The sequence below is a fragment of the Lepus europaeus genome, chromosome 10 (genome assembly GCF_033115175.1).
Source record: "Lepus europaeus isolate LE1 chromosome 10, mLepTim1.pri, whole genome shotgun sequence".
Taxonomy (NCBI): domain Eukaryota; kingdom Metazoa; phylum Chordata; class Mammalia; order Lagomorpha; family Leporidae; genus Lepus; species Lepus europaeus.
The window spans coordinates 125,647,147-125,664,826 of NC_084836.1; the positions used below are offsets into that span (position 1 = coordinate 125,647,147).

Below are 17,680 nucleotides of genomic sequence, written 5' to 3' on the forward strand. Positions count from 1 at the left end.
TGCACGTACTCAGCCCATTCGCTGCACCCTCAGTCTCTCGGGGAGCGTTTGCTGACGGGGCCTGCTGGGTTTGCTTCTTTCTGCTGAAACTTGGTCAGGCCAGAACTGGGACTGTCCCCTCGGCACTCAGCCTGACCGGGTGTGGCCAAGCCCTGGGCCCTGCCAGCCCCTGAGCCCCCACTGTGTCTGCTGCCGCCACCTCTGTTCAAGTTGTACATCAGCCTGGTGTTGTTCCTTTTGCAGCCAAACCCTTCCCAAAGGCCTCCTCCCCCAGCCACAGCCCCTCCAGTAGTTATGTGAGGAGCACTTCAAACTCTTCCACAGGCTTCGACTACTCACACGATGCTGAGGCTGCACACATGGCGGCCACCGCCATCCTGAACCTCTCCACCCGCTGCTGGGAGATGCCCGAGAACCTCAGCACGAAGCCACAGGATCTGCCCAGCAAGGTGGGTGCCACCCAGAGACCCTGTGTGAGCTGGCCAGTCTCGTTCCTCTGTTCTCCCTCCTGGCCACAGTAGCTCCCCCAGAGCACTGAGTGCTGTGAGGGGCCCTTGTTCTGGGGTCCCCTGCTTCCTGGTGGTTACCTGCTCACTTGGCTTGAGGACCTGTCTTACCCACACTTACTATCTTGGGGCACTGGCTTCTGTGCCCTGGGGAGGCAGGGAGGCTGGGAGGGCCTGTGCTGTGTGCTGGCAGGAGTGGAGCCCTCTCCTCTTGGCGCCGTCTGCGTGGCTTGCCCCTCTTCACTCCATGAGAACCGGTGCTCTGGGCCCCACCTCGTCTGACTAAAGCGTGCTTTGGAGGACGGCTGCCCGCTCTAGCACACTTTCCCCTTTGCAGTCCGTGGACATCGAGGTGGACGAAAATGGAACCCTGGACTTGAGCATGCACAAACACCGCAGACGGGAAAATGCTTTCCCCAGCAGTAGCAGCAGTTGCAGCAGCCCCGGCGTCAAGTCTCCCGATGTCTCCCAGCGCCAGGGCAGCACCAGTGCCCCCAGCAGCTCCATGACCTCGCCCCAGTCCAGCCAGGCCTCCCGCCAGGATGAGTGGGACAGGCCATTGGACTACACCAAACCCAGTCGCCTGCGAGAGGAAGAGCAGGAGGAGGTAGGTTCCCCAGGGGCCGAGTGAGCATTCAGGAAGCTGTAGCTGGCCTGCCTGGGGGCTGCTGTAGCTGTGGGTTCCTAGCACAGCCTCTGGGGTCCTCCCTCTCCACCCAGGTCTCCACCTCCCACCCCCAGTCAGTGGCACCCTTGTCCACTACCGGCGAGGTGGTCTGACCTCTGTGGGCTGTGGTGGACAGCAGCGGTTTGGTGCTGGGGCATGGGCAAACCCCACGGGAGCCATCTCCTTGGTCTGGTGAGCATGCCTCCAGCCTGCACAGCACACCTGGTGCCCTGACCGGAGAGCAGGACAGATGTGGTGGTGGATCTGTGGTCTACGAGGCAGTGGGTGTCACTTGTCTGTTGTCCCCTCTGCTGGGGAGCAAGAGCTCGGCAGAGCTGATTCGGGCTGTGCCGCCAGGAGCAAGTCCATCTCTGAAGGTGACACCAGTGGCACATGTGTTTGTGTGGTGGTAGGGGGCTCCCTCTTCCCTCCCCTCCCTCTCCTGAGGCTCCTGTAGTGGAAGCAGAGCCAGACACCCCTCCTTCCTGCCCAAAGAGGATGGGGACCGTGGGACCAGGCCCCTGAGGAGGGTGGGGACGGGGGAGCCAAGCTCTCTCACCTGACCCTCACGCTGGCCTCAGCTGGGTCTCAGGCTCACCTGCTCTCGCAAAGGAGCGGCCTGGGCCCCAGCATTGGCCCCAAAAGAGGGGCCGCCCCAGTCTGAGCCCTGAGCAGAGAAGCGGGTGTGCCTGTGGTGGGTGGGAGTCCTGTCTGAGGCAGGAGTGTGTTCTTGGGCAGGCCTAGAAATGCAGTGTTTGCCCCCAGGACTAAGCTGTCTGATCCATTTCCTGCCCCACACGTGGGCTTCGGCCGTAGACACGGCTCCTCGAGGAGTGGGTCCCTTCCCTGTCTGCCCTTGACTCTGCGCTGTGCTGGTATCCCCAAAGCTCTGCCTCTTCACTGTGAACACATCCTCTGAGCCTCTGATTGGGCCTCTCAGGAGCAAACCTGCCATCCGGGAGGTGGCCTGGATCTCAGAGGTCCCAAGGTCCCCCTACTGAAGCCTGTCATTCCTCCGTTCACTCTGCAGACAGAGGCCTTGGCTTGCTCCCAAACTCTTCCACTTTTCTCACACATATCCTAGGCACAGGCTACCCCCAGGAACACTCTCCCATCAGACCCGCCTTGGCACAGGCTACCCCCAGGAACACCTCCCGTCAGACCCGCCTTGGCACAGGCTACCCCCAGGAACACCTCCCGTCAGGCCCGCCTTGGCACAGGCTACCCCCAGGAACACCTCCCGTCAGACCCGTCTTGGCACAGGCTACCCCCAGGAACACTCTCCCATCAGACCCGCCTTGGCACAGGCTACCCCCAGGAACACCTCCCGTCAGACCCGCCTTGGCACAGGCTACCCCCAGGAACACCTCCCGTCAGACCCGCCTTGGCACAGGCTACCCCCAGGAACACCTCCCGTCAGACCCGTCTTGGCACAGGCTACCCCCAGGAACACCTTCCATCAGACCCGCCTTAGCTCTGCACAGAGATCCTCACTCTTCCTTGACTTGCCCCCTACATCCACCATTCCCACCCCCCCAGCAGTAGCCCCTCCTTGTTGCCCGCAGGTGGTCAAGGGCTCTGGTGTGGTGCCTGCCCCATACTGGGGAAACCGCTTCCTCTGTTCTGGGACCTGCAGTCTCCATGAAATACAGGAGCACCTCCCAGTCTCTGGAGAGATGGAACTGAATGGTCACTTAATTCTGGTCAAAGCAGTTTTGATTTGTGTGTATATACAGCTGAAGTTAGGGCACAATATGTTGTGAAGAAAGCTATGCTTGGATGTTAAAAATGAACCCATCTTTTAATTCTATTTTTCCACAAAGCTTTTAAAGTGCCCCCTTGTGTCTTCCGGGGACTTCCTCAAGCCTGTTTGCCCATCATAACGACACGGCTGCTGGTCATGCAGTTCTGTTGCTGCAGGGGGATGTGCACTGAAGGGTCCCCCAGAAAGTGCGAGGCGCTGTTACCTCCAGCTGAGAGCAGTGCCTGGGCCCCAGGAGGCGGAACAGCTTTCTAGGGACACACTGCATGGGCACAGCAGCCCTGGGGTGGGAGCTGGTTACCTGGTGGAGGAGCCCGGCCTCCTTACCCGTGTCCACAGTGCAGCGCCCCCATGTGGTGGGGTGCCATGCAGGCACAGTGTTTGGTTGGAAGCGTCTGTAGGTGCCTGCCACCATTACCTGTCTGACTCTCGTGCTGTCACATCTTTGTGGCACTTTACCAGCTCATTTGCTACCTACTGTCCACTCAGCTCTGTCCTAAGCGCCAAGGGCTGCGGTTGGCAGCTGACGTGCCAGGCCCCCAGCCCCTTGGGGGTTGTGTTCTGTGTCTCGTGGAGGGGGAATCTGAGTCTTCCCTTGTCCAGCAAACAAAAGGCTCCAGGAGAGGCCTGTGTGGATGCCACCTAGGGTCCCTCCCCCGCCCACTTGCTTGGGCGCCCGGGCCTCCCCACCTCTGGCTAAAACACCTCCCTGCTGGTCTTTTGCAGTCAGAGCCAGCAGCCCATTCTTTTGCTTCTTCTGAAGCAGATGACCAGGAAGTGTCCGAAGAGACTCTCGAGGAGCGGAAGTACCCCGGGGAAGTCACCCTGACCAACTTTAAGCTGAAGTTTCTCTCCAAGGACATAAAGAAGGAGCTGCTCACGTAAGTTGCTGCCGCCCTGGGGTGGGAAGGAGCGGGTCCTGGTCCTCACCCCATCCCCTGCCTCCCTGCCCTGGTCTGACTGCTATGGGCCAGGAGATGGGGCTGTCCAGTGATCTCTGTGCCATGCCGGGATTGACTCAACCTTCTAAACATGCTTGGGAGCAGGGAGCAGCCACTGGCTATCCCTCAGAGCTGACAGCAGAGCAGGAGCAGGGCCAAGGAGAAGGAAGTGGCCTGCCCGGGGAGAAGCCTCAGGAGTCCCGGGAGGCGTGGTGCTCTCCCCAGGGCCGAGCCGGAAGCCTTCTGCCTGGGCTCAATGCCCGGGGGCCTGCAGTGGCCCCTGAGGTTGAGGTGGTTGAAATAGGCAGACCAAGTCAGCCATCACTACATGCCGCTGGCCCCCACTTTTTCCAGGGGACCACAGCCTCACCTGCGCTCAGGGTCAGTCCCGTTGGTCTCCTCCACCTGTGGCTGCCCTCCCCTGGGACAGCTGTGGCTGGGCTCTGGTCTGGACCTCATCCTTTGGGGGAGGACTTGCTGCTTCAGGGGCTGTGGAAGGGGGGCCTTGCCCTTCATGCGTGTTCACAGGCACACATACGTGCACCTATAGCACAGAGCTGTCCTGACCTCAAGTTCAATTGTAATTTGGTTCTTTTTTCCTGGAGTTAACCGTGAAGGAGAGACTTGTGCTCAGAGAGGCAAGGGCTATGGGGAGGGGCCCTGTCCCTCAGCCAGGCCTGGGCAAGCCTGCGGTGTTGGACGACCTCTGTTCTGACTCTCTCTTTCCTTTGTCCAGCTGCCCCACCCCCGGCTGTGACGGCAGCGGCCACATCACTGGGAACTATGCCTCCCACCGCAGGTTCGTGCCCCGCTCGGGTCTGGCCTGGCCCGGAGCCTCGTGGTGGGTGTTCCTCCTTCCTCCTCTGCTCCCCTCTTTGGCTCACCCCGATGTCCGTCTCTTCTCTTTCAGCCTCTCTGGTTGCCCTCTTGCTGACAAGAGCCTCAGAAACCTCATGGCTGCCCACTCTGCTGACCTCAAGTATGTTTGCGCTCCCTGACCTCCTGTCTCTTCATGAGGCTCGCCTAATCGGCCTTCTCCAAGGCCCCGCCCCCAGGACCGGTCGAGGGGCAGGGCCTGGGAAGGGCCGATTCTGCTTGCTGGGGCAGCTGCCTGCGTCCCCTCTCTGAGCACTGCTGCCTGTCTCTCTGCAGGGCAGGGCTGGGGCCAGGGCTGCTGCAGCTGCTGCACGGCTCTGCCCCCCGCCTCTGCACAGCCACTCCGCAGGCCCCTTTTCCACTGCCCTAGAGACTGGAGAACAGCCCTGGGTGGGCTGTGGCCGGTCCGTGGCCCTGGCTGTGTGGCTCTGGCTGAACGAAGCGGGTGCTGAAGGTGACAGAGGAGGCCCTTTGCCCTCCCCTCTCCTGCAGCCTCTGCCCCCACCCCGGTGCCCCCCCAGACCCGCCTCGCCTCTGCTCATGCTGCTCTGTCCCCACACCCCGCTTCTCTGCTTGTGCTTCTGTACCTCCCTGCCCTACCCCACGGCAGGGCGCCAGCCAGCCTGCTTGACAGCGGCACAAACGAGGTGCAGGCACCCAGAGGTTTCCAGGTCTCAGTGTCCTCTTGGGGCTGGAGTCGGCAACAGTCACTGCCTGTGGTCTCCATGCCTTCAGCTGAGAGCTGTGGCATCGCAGCCCATGCGGCCCTGGGCACCAGAGGCAGGGCCCTTGGAGGAAGGAGTTCCCTTTCTATTCCCTCGGTTTGCCCCTCCGCAGGGCTGTCCCTCCCCCGTGGGCCTCTGTGTTGAGTCCAAGCCAAGGCTCCCTGGCACCACCTGGGGGCCGCACAGAGCTGGGACATTGGTGCTTCTAAGGTGAGGAACTGGCCCCTGGTTTGGGGCAGGACAGAAATCTCTCGATCTGCCCTGGTGGCCTCGACTCTGTCCCTTCGTGGAGGCTTTGTGGGTCCCCACGTCCAGCCTTCAGCCACACCCAGCCGGGCCGGGGCAGGGCCCTGCCTGCAGGTTCTCAGCATGGCAGAGTCACACACGTGCCCCCGTGTTCACTCTGCCCCGTGCCAGGCCCTGGAAGCCCAACACCGAAAGGCTGGGTCCTGTAGCTGCAGGACCCTCCCCCCCTCCCCTCCTCCTCCTGCCATCGTCCTTTTATTCTTTTTTCCAATTTTATTTCCCAACTCTGCTCTCTTTCTAAACTACGACTAGTGTTTGTGGCTTTCCAGCTTACAGGCCAGAGCAGGGTTAGAGCTGGTGATGTCACCAGTGTCCTTTCTGTCCCTCCAGACACCGCTTGGCAAGACCTGGTTCCAGGCCGTCTGTGGGGTCAGAGCCTGGGATGGACTTTAACCCAAGCCTGTTTAGAAACAGCAACAAGAAGTATTCCTTGTGTGGACAGGGACCACGCCTCAGCCTCAGCAAGGTTGGGTCAGCCAGGGCTGTTCCAGGGAAGTCACCTCAGCCCAGAGGCTGGACCCCCACTCCTGGGGGTGCCAACGCGCCCCGTCTCCCTCTCTCTCCTGTCTGTGGGGCCCACACTGGTCTGCTCCTGCTCAGCTGACTGGAGCCAGAGCTGACAAGGGGCTGAAGGGACACGGCTGCCTCAGGCCGCTCTGCTCACTGTGCCTATGGGAGCTGGGGTACGGTTGCACACGGTCCAGGGGCACAGGTACCCCTGAGGCAAAGCACAGCCTTCAGACGGGATTCTTCCTCCTGTTCAGACAAGGTGCACAGAAGTGGGTGATGGGCGGGGCAGAGGTGGCTCTGGGTTCCTGCAGCTGAGCCTGTGGGTTTGTGGGGCCATGAGCACCAGCTGACATAGCTGCTTCTCTGACCAGGTAAAACATCCTCCCTGTCACCACATCAGACCTTGGTGAGGAGCACAGGACGGCCGCACCATGTGTCAGACACCTGTCAGTCCTGTGGGGCGGCCCACACCTGAGACTCACCCACAGCTGAGTGTGTCTGTGCCCCCAGCTGGTGTCGTTTATGGCCTAGGGCCGAGTTTGCGGCCATCAGGGCTGGGTGGGCCGCCCTGGCTACCTGACTGGCCAGCACACTCAGTGCTGGACCTGAGCTTTGCCAGGTGCTTTCTTGATGTTGGGACAGGAGTAGGAGCCTACCTGAGCAGCTGTCCACCCAGGAAGGAGGAGTCCACCATCTTTAGCTCTGTGGACTTGGCCACTATGATGGCAACATGTCCTCAAGCAGAAGGGCCTATTGCCCACAGCACAGTCCATGAAGACTGGAAAATGATTTGACAGGTCAGCCATCTGACAGGCCAGCAAGGCATCCGATGTGGAAGCCACAGGGCAGGAATGAGGGAAGCTGAGCTGCACAGGACAGTGCCCTGGGGGCCAGAGGCCAGGAGGTGGGCCTGCCCTGCTGTGCATGACAGCCTTTGGATGCCAGGCTGAGTCGGCTTCCGTCCTCCGAGTGAGGAGACTGCAGATGCCGTGGGTGCTGGTTGAACGGCCAGGGTCACAGCACAGCGAGGTGTCCCCGGGCCTGGTCACCCCCGTGCTATGGTCTGCCAGCCGTGGGCTGACATACATGAGCACCAGCTCTTGACTGGTGCAGAGCAGCAGGCACAACAGAGGGTGGGGACAGATCAGGTCATCTTTGCTCCTCACCCTGACACCAGCAGGAGCTCATATGTTTTCCTTCAGCGGACATTTGGGAAAAAGTGATTTAAGAAAATCCATGCAGATAAAATTAAAGTGCAATTTTATCACTTTGTGTTTATCAAATATTTTTGGATGTACTTAGTGGGCTTATGTGTCTCCCCTCCTTAACCTACTGGCACCATCTCCCCCGCAAATACCCCAGATACATGAATTCTGCACTCAGCAAACATGGGCCTGGCCTGGAATGGCAGGTGCTCCACAGAGCCACTCTGTGCTCGGCTGCCTGCCACCACCCAAGGGTGCATGGTCTCAAGTTAGGGCTCAAAGATGTTCCAGATTCTTCCAGTCCAGCCTAGAACCCTACAGAAGGCGAAGTTGGGAGTGCATTGTCTCCTTTGGATAAAATGGTCCCAGTAGCCCAGCCGCAATTCCCAAGCATGGTACTGGAGTGCAGAGCTGGGCCCCCCGGCTGCTGTCCTCTCATTCTTCCTGAACCCACTCGGAGAAACTTCGGGCAGCACCAGAGACCCCCACTGCTAGCAGTGGGCAGGTGTGGGCATGCTTTGGTGACACTTCTCTGTGGAAGGTGCTTAAGGAAGTTTTTGAAAGACCCCAGGCTGGGGAAGGTGGGGCGGGCTCACGGGAGGGATGAGTCCAGAAGCCTTCCCTCTGGAGCGTCCCAGGACCCTGGGCAGGGGCTGAACATGTTCATGGCCCTGGTCCCAGCTGCACTTCTCTCCACAGGTGCCCCACGCCTGGCTGTGACGGCTCTGGCCACATTACAGGGAATTATGCTTCACACCGGAGGTGAGCCTGCTGTGTCCCGGGGCCCTGGGCGGGCGGGGGCGGCTTCCAGAGTAAGATGCTAATGTTGCCCACAACTTGAGCCTGTTTCTGTCTCTCTCATCTGAATTGCTCATGTTTCCGGAACCTGATTAGGGTGCCCTCTGCAGGAAGACAAGTCCATGCAGGGTCAGAGTCTGGGCTCACTCTAACACCTCCCACTGCTGACTGCTCCCCCCGAGAAGGCTCTGTGTCTGCAGATGCCCGTCCTCAGGTGGATTGCTCGACTTGCCCAGCCACTCCTGAGGAGGTGTGGAGTTGAGGCCAGGCAGGCTGCTGTTCTGGGACTGAGGGGACTTTTTCCTCTTCCTAATCCAGCTTGTCGGGCTGCCCTCGTGCCAAGAAAAGTGGAGTCAAGGTGGCACCCACCAAGGACGACAAGGAGGACCCGGAGCTGATGAAGTACGTGGTCCGTGCAGGCTTCCTCACTGCGTTTCATGATTGAAAACATTCCTCCCACCAAACCTACCGATGGCAACTCCATTTATGCAGAAGTTCTCGTATCTGGGGGTACAAGTGCTGGCCCCGTGCTTGACATCTCAGGTTGGGTATTTGATGGGGTTTGAAAAGCAGAACACCCCACTGCCTGCACCCCTGGCCACCTGGATGTGGGGCCCTGGGCTGCAGGTGTCCCCCGGTGCTCAGAGGCCTTGGGATGTTTATGGCTTTGCTTGGGAGGAAAGTTCAGGTACAGCTGTTTAGTCGGGGAGATGTTGGAAAGAGGCTCTGAGTCTGCCCACCTGCAAAATGGGTGCCAGGCCCCTCTGGCAGGGGAACAGGGAGCCTGGGCTGGCTCAGTCAGGGTGGGGCCCAGCAGGCCACGGGAAGCAGGGCTGTCACCTGCTGGGCCCAGGGCAGCTGGACACTCATGCTGCAGGGGGGCCACTTGACCTGAGACTTGGTGGCTCTTCCGAGTTTGCTGCAGCTGTGCCCAAGCGGCTGCTCGGCTGCAGAGGAGGGCCTTAATCAGCCAGCGCCACATCCTTCTGAGGTGGACGGCCCCACCAGCTGTTTGGTCTGATGAGGCTTGTTTATCGTGTTAATTTAATTTTTACAATGAAAGGGTAATGAATTCTAGACCCACAATGCAGACTACGTGGCTGTTGGTTGTGAATGCTGCACACCAGCTGCTGGGACGGAGCAGAAGTGTCTTCCTCCGGAGAATCCAGGGGTTCGTCTGTGGTTGCCCAAACACGGAGCTCAGTGGTTAGCGAGGACCCTGCTGCAAGGGATGCTGCAGATGACTGAAATCAAGATCAGTGTTGTTCGGAGTTACTGGGAGAAATGATTTTCCTCTTTCTGATGTGCTGTCAACTTTGCTTTAAAAACACAAGAATTCCTCAGCCAAGTGGGAGTGTGCCTTTTGAAGATGTTTGCAGGATGGGTGAGGTACCTATTGGCTCCTTGGCAAGATGGGGACCCCCTTAGGGCCTCCGCTTTGTGGGCTCCCCATAAATTTTAAGCGTATTGATAATTGACGGCTACAGCCTGGAGTAGAAGCCGTAGTCGATGCCCCGGGCCTTCTGGGGACAGGATTTCAGGGTTTTGCCAGCAGCAGGAGCCATGACCTTGATGGTCTGTCCAAGCACAGCTCCTGCTTTGGTGTCTCAGGTTTGCACCATTTGGGATCAAGTTGTATCAAATTTTGCAGTGAATTTTTGCTGTTGTTGTGGCCACAGCTTTGTAACTGGTCGTGGAAGTCTGCAGAGGTTCCAGCGTGAGGATCACTTCCCTGAGAGGGGGCCCAAGGCTGTCCTCGGTCACACTGGCCTCTGACAGAGGAAGTGTACCTCGGCCCCTGGTCCCCATCACAGCATGCGGCCCCTGGGCCCTATCACGTGCCTTGGGAGCGTGGGAGCTTCAACAACTCCATGCCCCATGTATGTGACCACCTGGTGGCTCTGAAGATTCAAGTCTGGACCTTGAGAGAAAGAAGCTGAGTCCAAGACGCTCCCTGTAAACACAGCTCTGGGCAATGCCAACCATCCCTCCTGACGGGGAGTTTTGCAAGAAAGTGGATGAAAACGGATCCAGGTCCAGCGTGTGCAATGCCTGAAGAGCTGCTCATGAGGCCATCCGATCTGTTCCCACACCCTCACCTCAGCCTGCGCTGTGCCTGGCCACTGTGTCTCTGGGGTCCCACAGCCCGGGGACCCCAGGTGTTGACGGCAGGGCACGAATGTGAAACTTCCAAAGCCTCCGTGGAGCCCTGGCCATGCCTCTGCTCTGGCCTGTGGTGGACTTGACCCTGGCTGGCTCGGTGGCCCCCTGGGAGTGCCTGAGGCTGGGTGGCAGCGTGGACAAGGAGGGACAGAGGCTGAGAGGGCCGAGCAGGAAGCAGGGTTCCAGCCACGGTGCCTGGGAAGCTGGGGCGGCTGCCTCTCAGGGGCTGCCAGGAGTGAGGGGGTGGTGGGCCGAGGGCTCCTTCCCTGCCGAGGCCTCACCCACCCCCGAGGCAGCAGAAGCCTCTCCTGGTGGCCTCTGTCCTCCTGAGGGCCCCTGCCCTGCCTTCGCCATGCCCTCAGGGGTCTCTGTCCTGTGTTGGAACGTGCCAGCCAGCACCCAGCAGGCACTGAGTGGAGAGAGGAGGCTAAAAAGTTGCAGCCTGAGGATCTCGCCCGGGGTCATGCATTGGTTCCTGGATGACCTGGTTCCCCATACAGAACCTTAGGCTGTCTCCCCACCTCCCACGCACCACTTGCTTCTCGTGAGGCCAGCCAGCCACAGCGGGACTGGCCCCGGGTCTTGTGGTTGCACACTGTGCCTGGGTGTTTATTTCCAAACCTGTGTACCCAGAACCAAGGCTGGCATGGTTATGGCGCTTCTGAGCTGTGCCTTTTCTGAGAGTTCTGTGGCCTCTACAGGACCAGCCTCTGCCAGGAGGTTGTGGTCTGCAGGCCTGCTGTGGCGTGCACTGTGAGGTCACGTGGCAGTGGGAAAGTGGCCTCCGGAATCCACGTCCATCTGGAAGGCCCAACTGCTCCCCGGGGCTCCAGGGTTGAGGCTCTCTGGTGGCCAGGGCTGGAGCCGGGGCTCTCCGGGCTCTTCATCCTCAATGTTCTTGTACTCACCTGGCCTTTCTGTGCCCAGGTGCCCAGTGCCTGGCTGTGTGGGGCTCGGTCACATCAGCGGCAAATACGCCTCTCACCGAAGCGCATCTGGCTGCCCTCTGGCTGCCCGGCGGCAGAAAGAGGGGTCCCTCAACGGCTCGTCATTCTCCTGGAAGTCGCTGAAGAATGAGGGACCCACCTGTCCCACCCCAGGCTGTGATGGCTCTGGCCACGCCAATGGGAGCTTTCTCACTCACCGGAGGTAACTGTCCCCACGAGCTTGGCTCTCCGTGCAGCAGGTTTGGCCTAAGCGTGACCAGAAGTCTCTCAAGGGAGAAGCAAGTTCTAAACATGCAGCTGAGGGGGCGGGGGCAAGGACTGCAGCTGCTGTGTCAGGGTGGACAGTGGTGTGAGTCGGGGGTTGTCTGCTCTCCCCGGCCTCCCACCTGCAGCCGACTGGGGCCCTGCAGGAGCGAGCACAGCCCTGTGCCTGATGCTCCCATTCTAACCGGCTGCCAGCTCCCTGGGGACTGCGGTCTCCTGTCTTTCATGCCCTGCTCCTCCCATGATCCTCTTCTTTGAACTCAGACAAAGGTCCTGCAGGGATCCAGGGACCAGACCCCCTCCACCACCTGTGCACCTCCAGGCCCTCTGGTCTGTGGCTCTGCCCCAACCCCTGCCCCAGTGTTAAGGGAGGTCCTGCTCTGCCCAGGCCCTTTCCTGTCTTCCTGTCTGGGCTGGACAAGTGTGGTGATTGCCCTGCGGTCAGTGCCTGGTCCCATCAGAAACCCTGTGTCTGGGTTTAGGGCCAATGTCAAGTCTCTCTCTCCCTCTGTCTCTATGTCTCTTGCACTCTCCTTTCTTCCTTCCCCCTCCTTCCCTTCCTCTCTTCCTTTCTCCCTCCCCCTCCCTCCCTTCCTCTCTTCCTTTCTCCCTCCCCCTCCTCTTCCCTCCCTTCCTCTTTTCCTTTCTCCCTCCCTCCTCCATCCCCCCTCTCCCTTCCCCCTCTCTCCCCCTCCCTCCCCTCTTCCTCTTCCCTCCCTCCCTCCTTCTCTCTCCTCCCTCCCTCCTCCCTCCCTCCCTCTCTTCCTCCCTTCCTTGCTCTCTCTCTCTACCTCTAAGATTAACTCGTTCATTCAAGAGAAGCATTTGCTGAGAGTCCACTTGCACTGAGCCTTGGAAGTAGAACAGAGAACAGAAAGACAGTCAGCCCTTGCCCTGTGGAAGGTGTAGGGCAGTGTAGGAAGGACAGACTGGGAGCAAACAAATGCCCAGGGTGTGAGTGGACGCCAGTGCCCTAGGAAAGGAGCTGGGACCAGCCCCAGTGCTAGGCAAGGTTGGAGGAGCAGGTTGGGGGCGCTGCAGCCAGGGCCAGGGGCAGGAGAAAGTGAGACAGAGCGTTCTGCCAGCTGCTGTGGACTCGGTTTTCACTGTGAGCCAGGCACCTGGCAGAGAACGGAGACTGGGTCCATGTGCGTAGGCGGGATGGTCGCAAACTACAGCCCATGGGAAGGCCAGTGAGGAGGCTGTGGACCCTGGGCCATGTGGGCAGAGGAGGTGCACTTGGCTTCCCAAGGATGTCTTTCCTCAATCGATTTTATTTATGAACTGAGTAGAAGAACACTGATCCGCACATCTTCATGCACTTCTCTGTTGGGGCATCTGTGTCCCAGGAGTCCTCCATGAATGTTGCCACAGCGGCCTCCCGAGGACTCTCGGGCCAGGGCTTCACGGTGTGTCAGGCGGGCCTGATGCACATCTAGCACCTTGTGGGGCCGGCAGCGCCAGGCAGCCTGCACTTGGAGACCTTCCCGGCCCAGGCTGCAGCCACTTCCTCTGGGGCAGGGCAGACGGGGGCTGCGTACAGTCCCAACCACGGGGAGGCCTTCAGCAGTTGTCTGGGCAGGCAAGACAGGCTTTCGACTGGTCCATGTGTGCCCCTGGACAGCCAGGCAATGACGTGTGACTTCTACTTCCAGTTTGTCTGGCTGTCCCAGAGCAAGTTTTGCTGGAAAGAAAGGAAAACTCTCAGGGGATGAGGCTCTCAGCCCAAAGTTCAAAACCAGTGACGGTAAGGGTGCTCCCAGGGACGCCTGTGCTTGTGATTGTGGGGACCAGGGTGGGGGCCAGGGCTTGGCACCTCATTGTGTATGTGGGAGGTGCAGGGAAGCAGAGCCCCTGGAATATTCATGCTGGAAACAGACCCCTTGCCCTGAGCCAGCGGTGTGACACTCCTGTGCCTGTGTCTGGGACCCCTGAGCCTCCTCCAACCTGGGGCTTTGGTGGCCACTGGGGTCAAAGAGCCTGCTGGCAGCACAGGAGCTGTGTCTGCGGGTCTGTGGAGAGCTGTGGTTCCTTCCCCCGGAACGTCGTCTGCACAAACCTCTGTCCTCCCAGTGGGACTGTGCCTTTCCTGCCCTGACCACAAACACTTGCCTCACGGTTTCCACGGCGCTATCCCAGTGTGGGTCGGGGCCAAGGGTCAGAAGTCGGCGGGAGGCCCTACCCACGTTGTTTCTTCCTGGGGCAGTGCTGGAGAATGATGAGGAGATCAAGCAGCTGAACCAGGAAATCCGAGACCTGAATGAGTCCAACTCGGAGATGGAGGCCGCCATGGTGCAGCTGCAGTCCCAGGTGCGTGGCACCACCCCCATCCCAGGCCCTCTGCCCTCCCAACCCAAATGTCTGCCCGTGCGTTAGGGCAGTACCCTCTCACAGGGGCACTTGGTGCACACTGGCAGCTGGCGCCTGCCCACATCGTGGCGTTTGTGACATCACACCCCGAGTGCTGGTGCCCAAGCAGCTTTAACGTGACTGTTGGTTTTGGTGGCATCCCATGGCATTGGTGCCACCAGGAGGCGCAGTCCTGCTGGGGTTAGTTGTCCTGTTCGTGTTCCTAGTCTTATTACTCCTGGTTGTCCTGTTGCAGTGGGGCCTCAGAGCCTGACTCTGGAGCTGGGTTCACCCCAGCACAACCACATACTGGCTGAGGAAACTGGAAAATCTCTTGCTTCTTTGTTCCTCATTGGTAACATGGAGCTAATCCTGGGATTCTACTCCATGTGGTTGTCGAACAACCAATGCGTTTCTAGGGCAAAGCATTTAACACAGCAGGGAGCCAGAGTCCGTGAGAGCTGCTGTTGCCGCAGAGGGAAAGGGTTACAGGTTCTGCAAGCCTGTGTGTTGCCTTTCTCCCATTTCCCTAAAAGGAGAGTTTCTCATCAGGAAAGAAACAGTGAACGTCTTCTGAGAATGAGAAAGCAGCCCACCCCCAGCTGCGGGTGAGGGCGGCAGTGAAGCAGCCAGTGCAGGGCCGTGGTCACACACAGCTCTGCCCTGGGTGGCAGGGGAACTGCAGGACAAGGGAGCGGCTGGGGACGCAGGGCTCATGGGTGGAGTCCCTTCAGGGAGAGGAGGCAACCGAAAGGCAGCGAGGTGAGACCCCTTCTTGGAGGCTGTGGCCACCACGTGTCCTGTCTCTCTGCTCTTCTCCCCATTGGCCAACAGGCTCACTCTGTCCACTTGCTGCTCAAGACCCTGTATAAAAGCAGCAGCGACCCAGTGGGCAGGGGGAGTTGGTACAGTGTCCTCCCAGGCCCACAGGCAGTAGCGGCAGAGGCGTGGCAGGGCCCTGGCTCCTCCCCTTCTCCAAGTGCCAGAGACCGGCATCAGTGTCTTCCCTGAGGTGGCGCTTCTGCTCTCCCTGGGTTTGCCAGTGCTCATCATGCAGACAGAGCCCTTTCCCCAGCCTCCCTTTGGGTGGACTCGGAAGCTGCCTTTGAGAAGGTCCCTACAAGGACAGTGCGTGCGCCCCGCCCTCCTGTGTCACAGGGACCCCACATTCCCGTCTAGCGCATCTCTCACCTTGTCTGTGGGAGCTTAGCTCCTGCCTTGTGGCTCTTGGCAGATGTGGGCAGACTGGGGCCATTCCTCATTCCTGGCTGGGTGGGAACGTAAGAGGACTTACCTGTGCTTGGCCTGTGGAAGATGAGCTGCGAGGCCGTTTCTTGGCACCCAACCAGCCACCAGGTGGGTGTGGCTGACCCCATCTTGTGGGTGTGTGGCCAAGTGAAGAGCTCAGCTGCAGGTGGCCAGGTTGAACCCAGCTCCTTCTAGGGAGGTGAGGCACAGATACGCAGCCCCTGACCCCCTCACGGTGTCCCCTTCCCGGTGTCTCTGAGGTCAGGCTCTGTTTCCAGTGGGCCTTGCCTTTCCCTCCTCCCTCCATGGACCTGGGCCCTACCGGAGCCTCCACTGGTGGCAGGAACCCCACTTCCAGGGCTCTCTCCCCTGGACAGAAGGGAGATGTGGCCTGTGTGCTCCTGGGAGGACAGGCCAAGGGTGGGCAGCACTCTCCTGTCTCTGGTACAGATCTGCTCCATGGAGAAAAGCCTGAAGAGCATTGAAGAAGAGAACAAGCTCATTGAGGAGCAGAATGAAGCCCTGTTTCTGGAGCTGTCTGGCCTGAGCCAGGCCCTCATCCAAAGTCTCGCCAACATCCGCCTTCCACACATGGTAGGCAGCTGTCTCTGAGCCTCTGAGCTGAACTGGGGACAGGAAGGATGGGGTGGGGTGTCCTGCGCCCATGGTGGCAGTGCTCTCTGCTTGACTGGCCCAGCAGGCGGTGGCCACTGTGGCTACAGCCCTCCTGACCAGCTTCAGGTCCAAAACACAGCATTGGTTCTGACGGCAATGAGTTTGTCTCTGGGCTTGCTGCAGACCAGAACACTGGTGGCTGCTGGTGTGGGCATGAGGGTGACTGCCTGTGCTGCCCCTGGCTGGTGCAGGCTGGTGTTGGCTTGCGTGGGGACTTAGGTTTGTGGTTCCCACATGGGTTTCCGTTGCACAGACAGGGCTTGCTGATTTGGTTCTACTCCCCAGGAGCCAATATGTGAACAGAACTTCGATGCCTATGTGAGCACCCTCACCGACATGTACTCCAACCAGGAGTGCTACCAGAGTCCCGAGGACAAGGACCTCCTAGAGAGCATCAAGCAGGCCGTAAGGGGCATCCAGGTCTAGGCCCCGGGTCTGAGCAGCTGAGGGGTGGCTGCCCAGCCCCGCCGACGACCTCTCTCCTCCTGCTCTTCACTGGGGGGTTCCTAACTCACAGACTCCTAGTTGGAAGCTTGCGGCCTTGGACGGTTTACCCAAAGGGCTGCCTGGAAGTCAGGGTCCCCCGCGACGCCCCTGCCGGGCTCGGGGCTGAGACCTCACCACGCAGACGCATGGGGACGCTGAGTGTCACAAAGTGATTTATTTTTGTGTTCTGGAAGCGTAGCCCAGCAGTCTCCAGTGAAGCTCATGGACAAGGTTCTCAGGGAAGTTTCGGAGTTGGCAACCACAGTATTCCTCTGTCTGTCGAGGCTGGGAGGGCAGCCGTGGGCGCGGTGGGAATGGGCGACCGCCCAAGGCCCCGTGTCTGTGCTCAGTGAGGCCCATGTGTGTTTTCTGTTTTCATTTAATTCAGTTTTGTGTTAAGGGGAACAAAGTCGTGTTCCAGAGGCAAACTTAGGGATAGGCCTTCCAGACGGCTGCCCCCATCAGCCTGGGAAGCGTGGCAGCATCAGCCTTGCACTCAGGCAGCGGGGGCAGACCGGTGTGGCCCCAGCTCACGGCCTCTTCCTGGGCTGCAGCCCCGGACCACCAGGCCAGGCCTCAGGGCAGTGGTGTCTGCTCGGGCCCCTGACCGACGGCCGCCACGTTCTCTGGGTCTCGGCTGGAGTTGGTCAAGGTCGACAGTGTTGAGGGGGTTGGGGTAAACTCACTGGGAGACCACCGCGGTTTCACTTCTTATATCCACTCAGATTTGAAGAAAGGTAAATTTTAATTCAGTGTGTTAAAAACACAATGTTCCTGCTGTGTAAATAGAGTCCAAGTCAACTGTGACTGCAATTCTGAGTTAGTATTTAAAAGTAGAGAAATTGCACTTCCCAGAAGAAATTAAAAGTAGTTTAGTTTAATTATTCTGTAAATTGTTTACTTTTGTCAAGATGTAAGTATTTATATTCACAACCTCATATGTTCATGTTTGCTATTTATTTAACATTTTTATTAATTTATTAATTTTATACTATTTCAACTCGACCCCACATTAGGGCACCATAAGAGGGAACTAAGTGAAATCAAAGGAAAAATAACTATTTGACTATAAGCCACAAAAAAAAATCTCAATATAACTTCTAGTTATAATTTTGATGCAACCAAGTTATTTTTTATACATTTTGTTATTTATTCTTTTAATAATAGAATTTTTTAAAAAAAGTATTTTGTAACTGAGGGATTTTGATAATTTGGGGATTTTTCCCCCTTGGTCCAATGGAGAGAAAGACAC

General features: G+C 58.9%; 1 protein-coding gene across 1 annotated transcript in view; it reads left to right on the top strand.

Annotated features, from left to right (window-relative positions):
* Positions 1-16,368, top strand: part of MYT1 (myelin transcription factor 1) — a 38,830-nt gene extending 22,462 nt beyond the window's left edge. Inside the window, exons 11-22 of the mRNA XM_062202439.1 lie at positions 325-449; positions 844-1,113; positions 3,662-3,816; positions 4,613-4,675; positions 4,787-4,855; positions 8,198-8,260; positions 8,615-8,698; positions 11,387-11,608; positions 13,326-13,417; positions 13,877-13,980; positions 15,718-15,861; positions 16,228-16,368. Coding sequence (XP_062058423.1) covers positions 325-449; positions 844-1,113; positions 3,662-3,816; positions 4,613-4,675; positions 4,787-4,855; positions 8,198-8,260; positions 8,615-8,698; positions 11,387-11,608; positions 13,326-13,417; positions 13,877-13,980; positions 15,718-15,861; positions 16,228-16,368 — 1,532 coding nt within the window. The remainder of the gene's footprint in view (positions 1-324; positions 450-843; positions 1,114-3,661; positions 3,817-4,612; positions 4,676-4,786; positions 4,856-8,197; positions 8,261-8,614; positions 8,699-11,386; positions 11,609-13,325; positions 13,418-13,876; positions 13,981-15,717; positions 15,862-16,227) is intronic.
* The last annotated feature ends 1,312 nt before the right edge of the window (positions 16,369-17,680 follow it).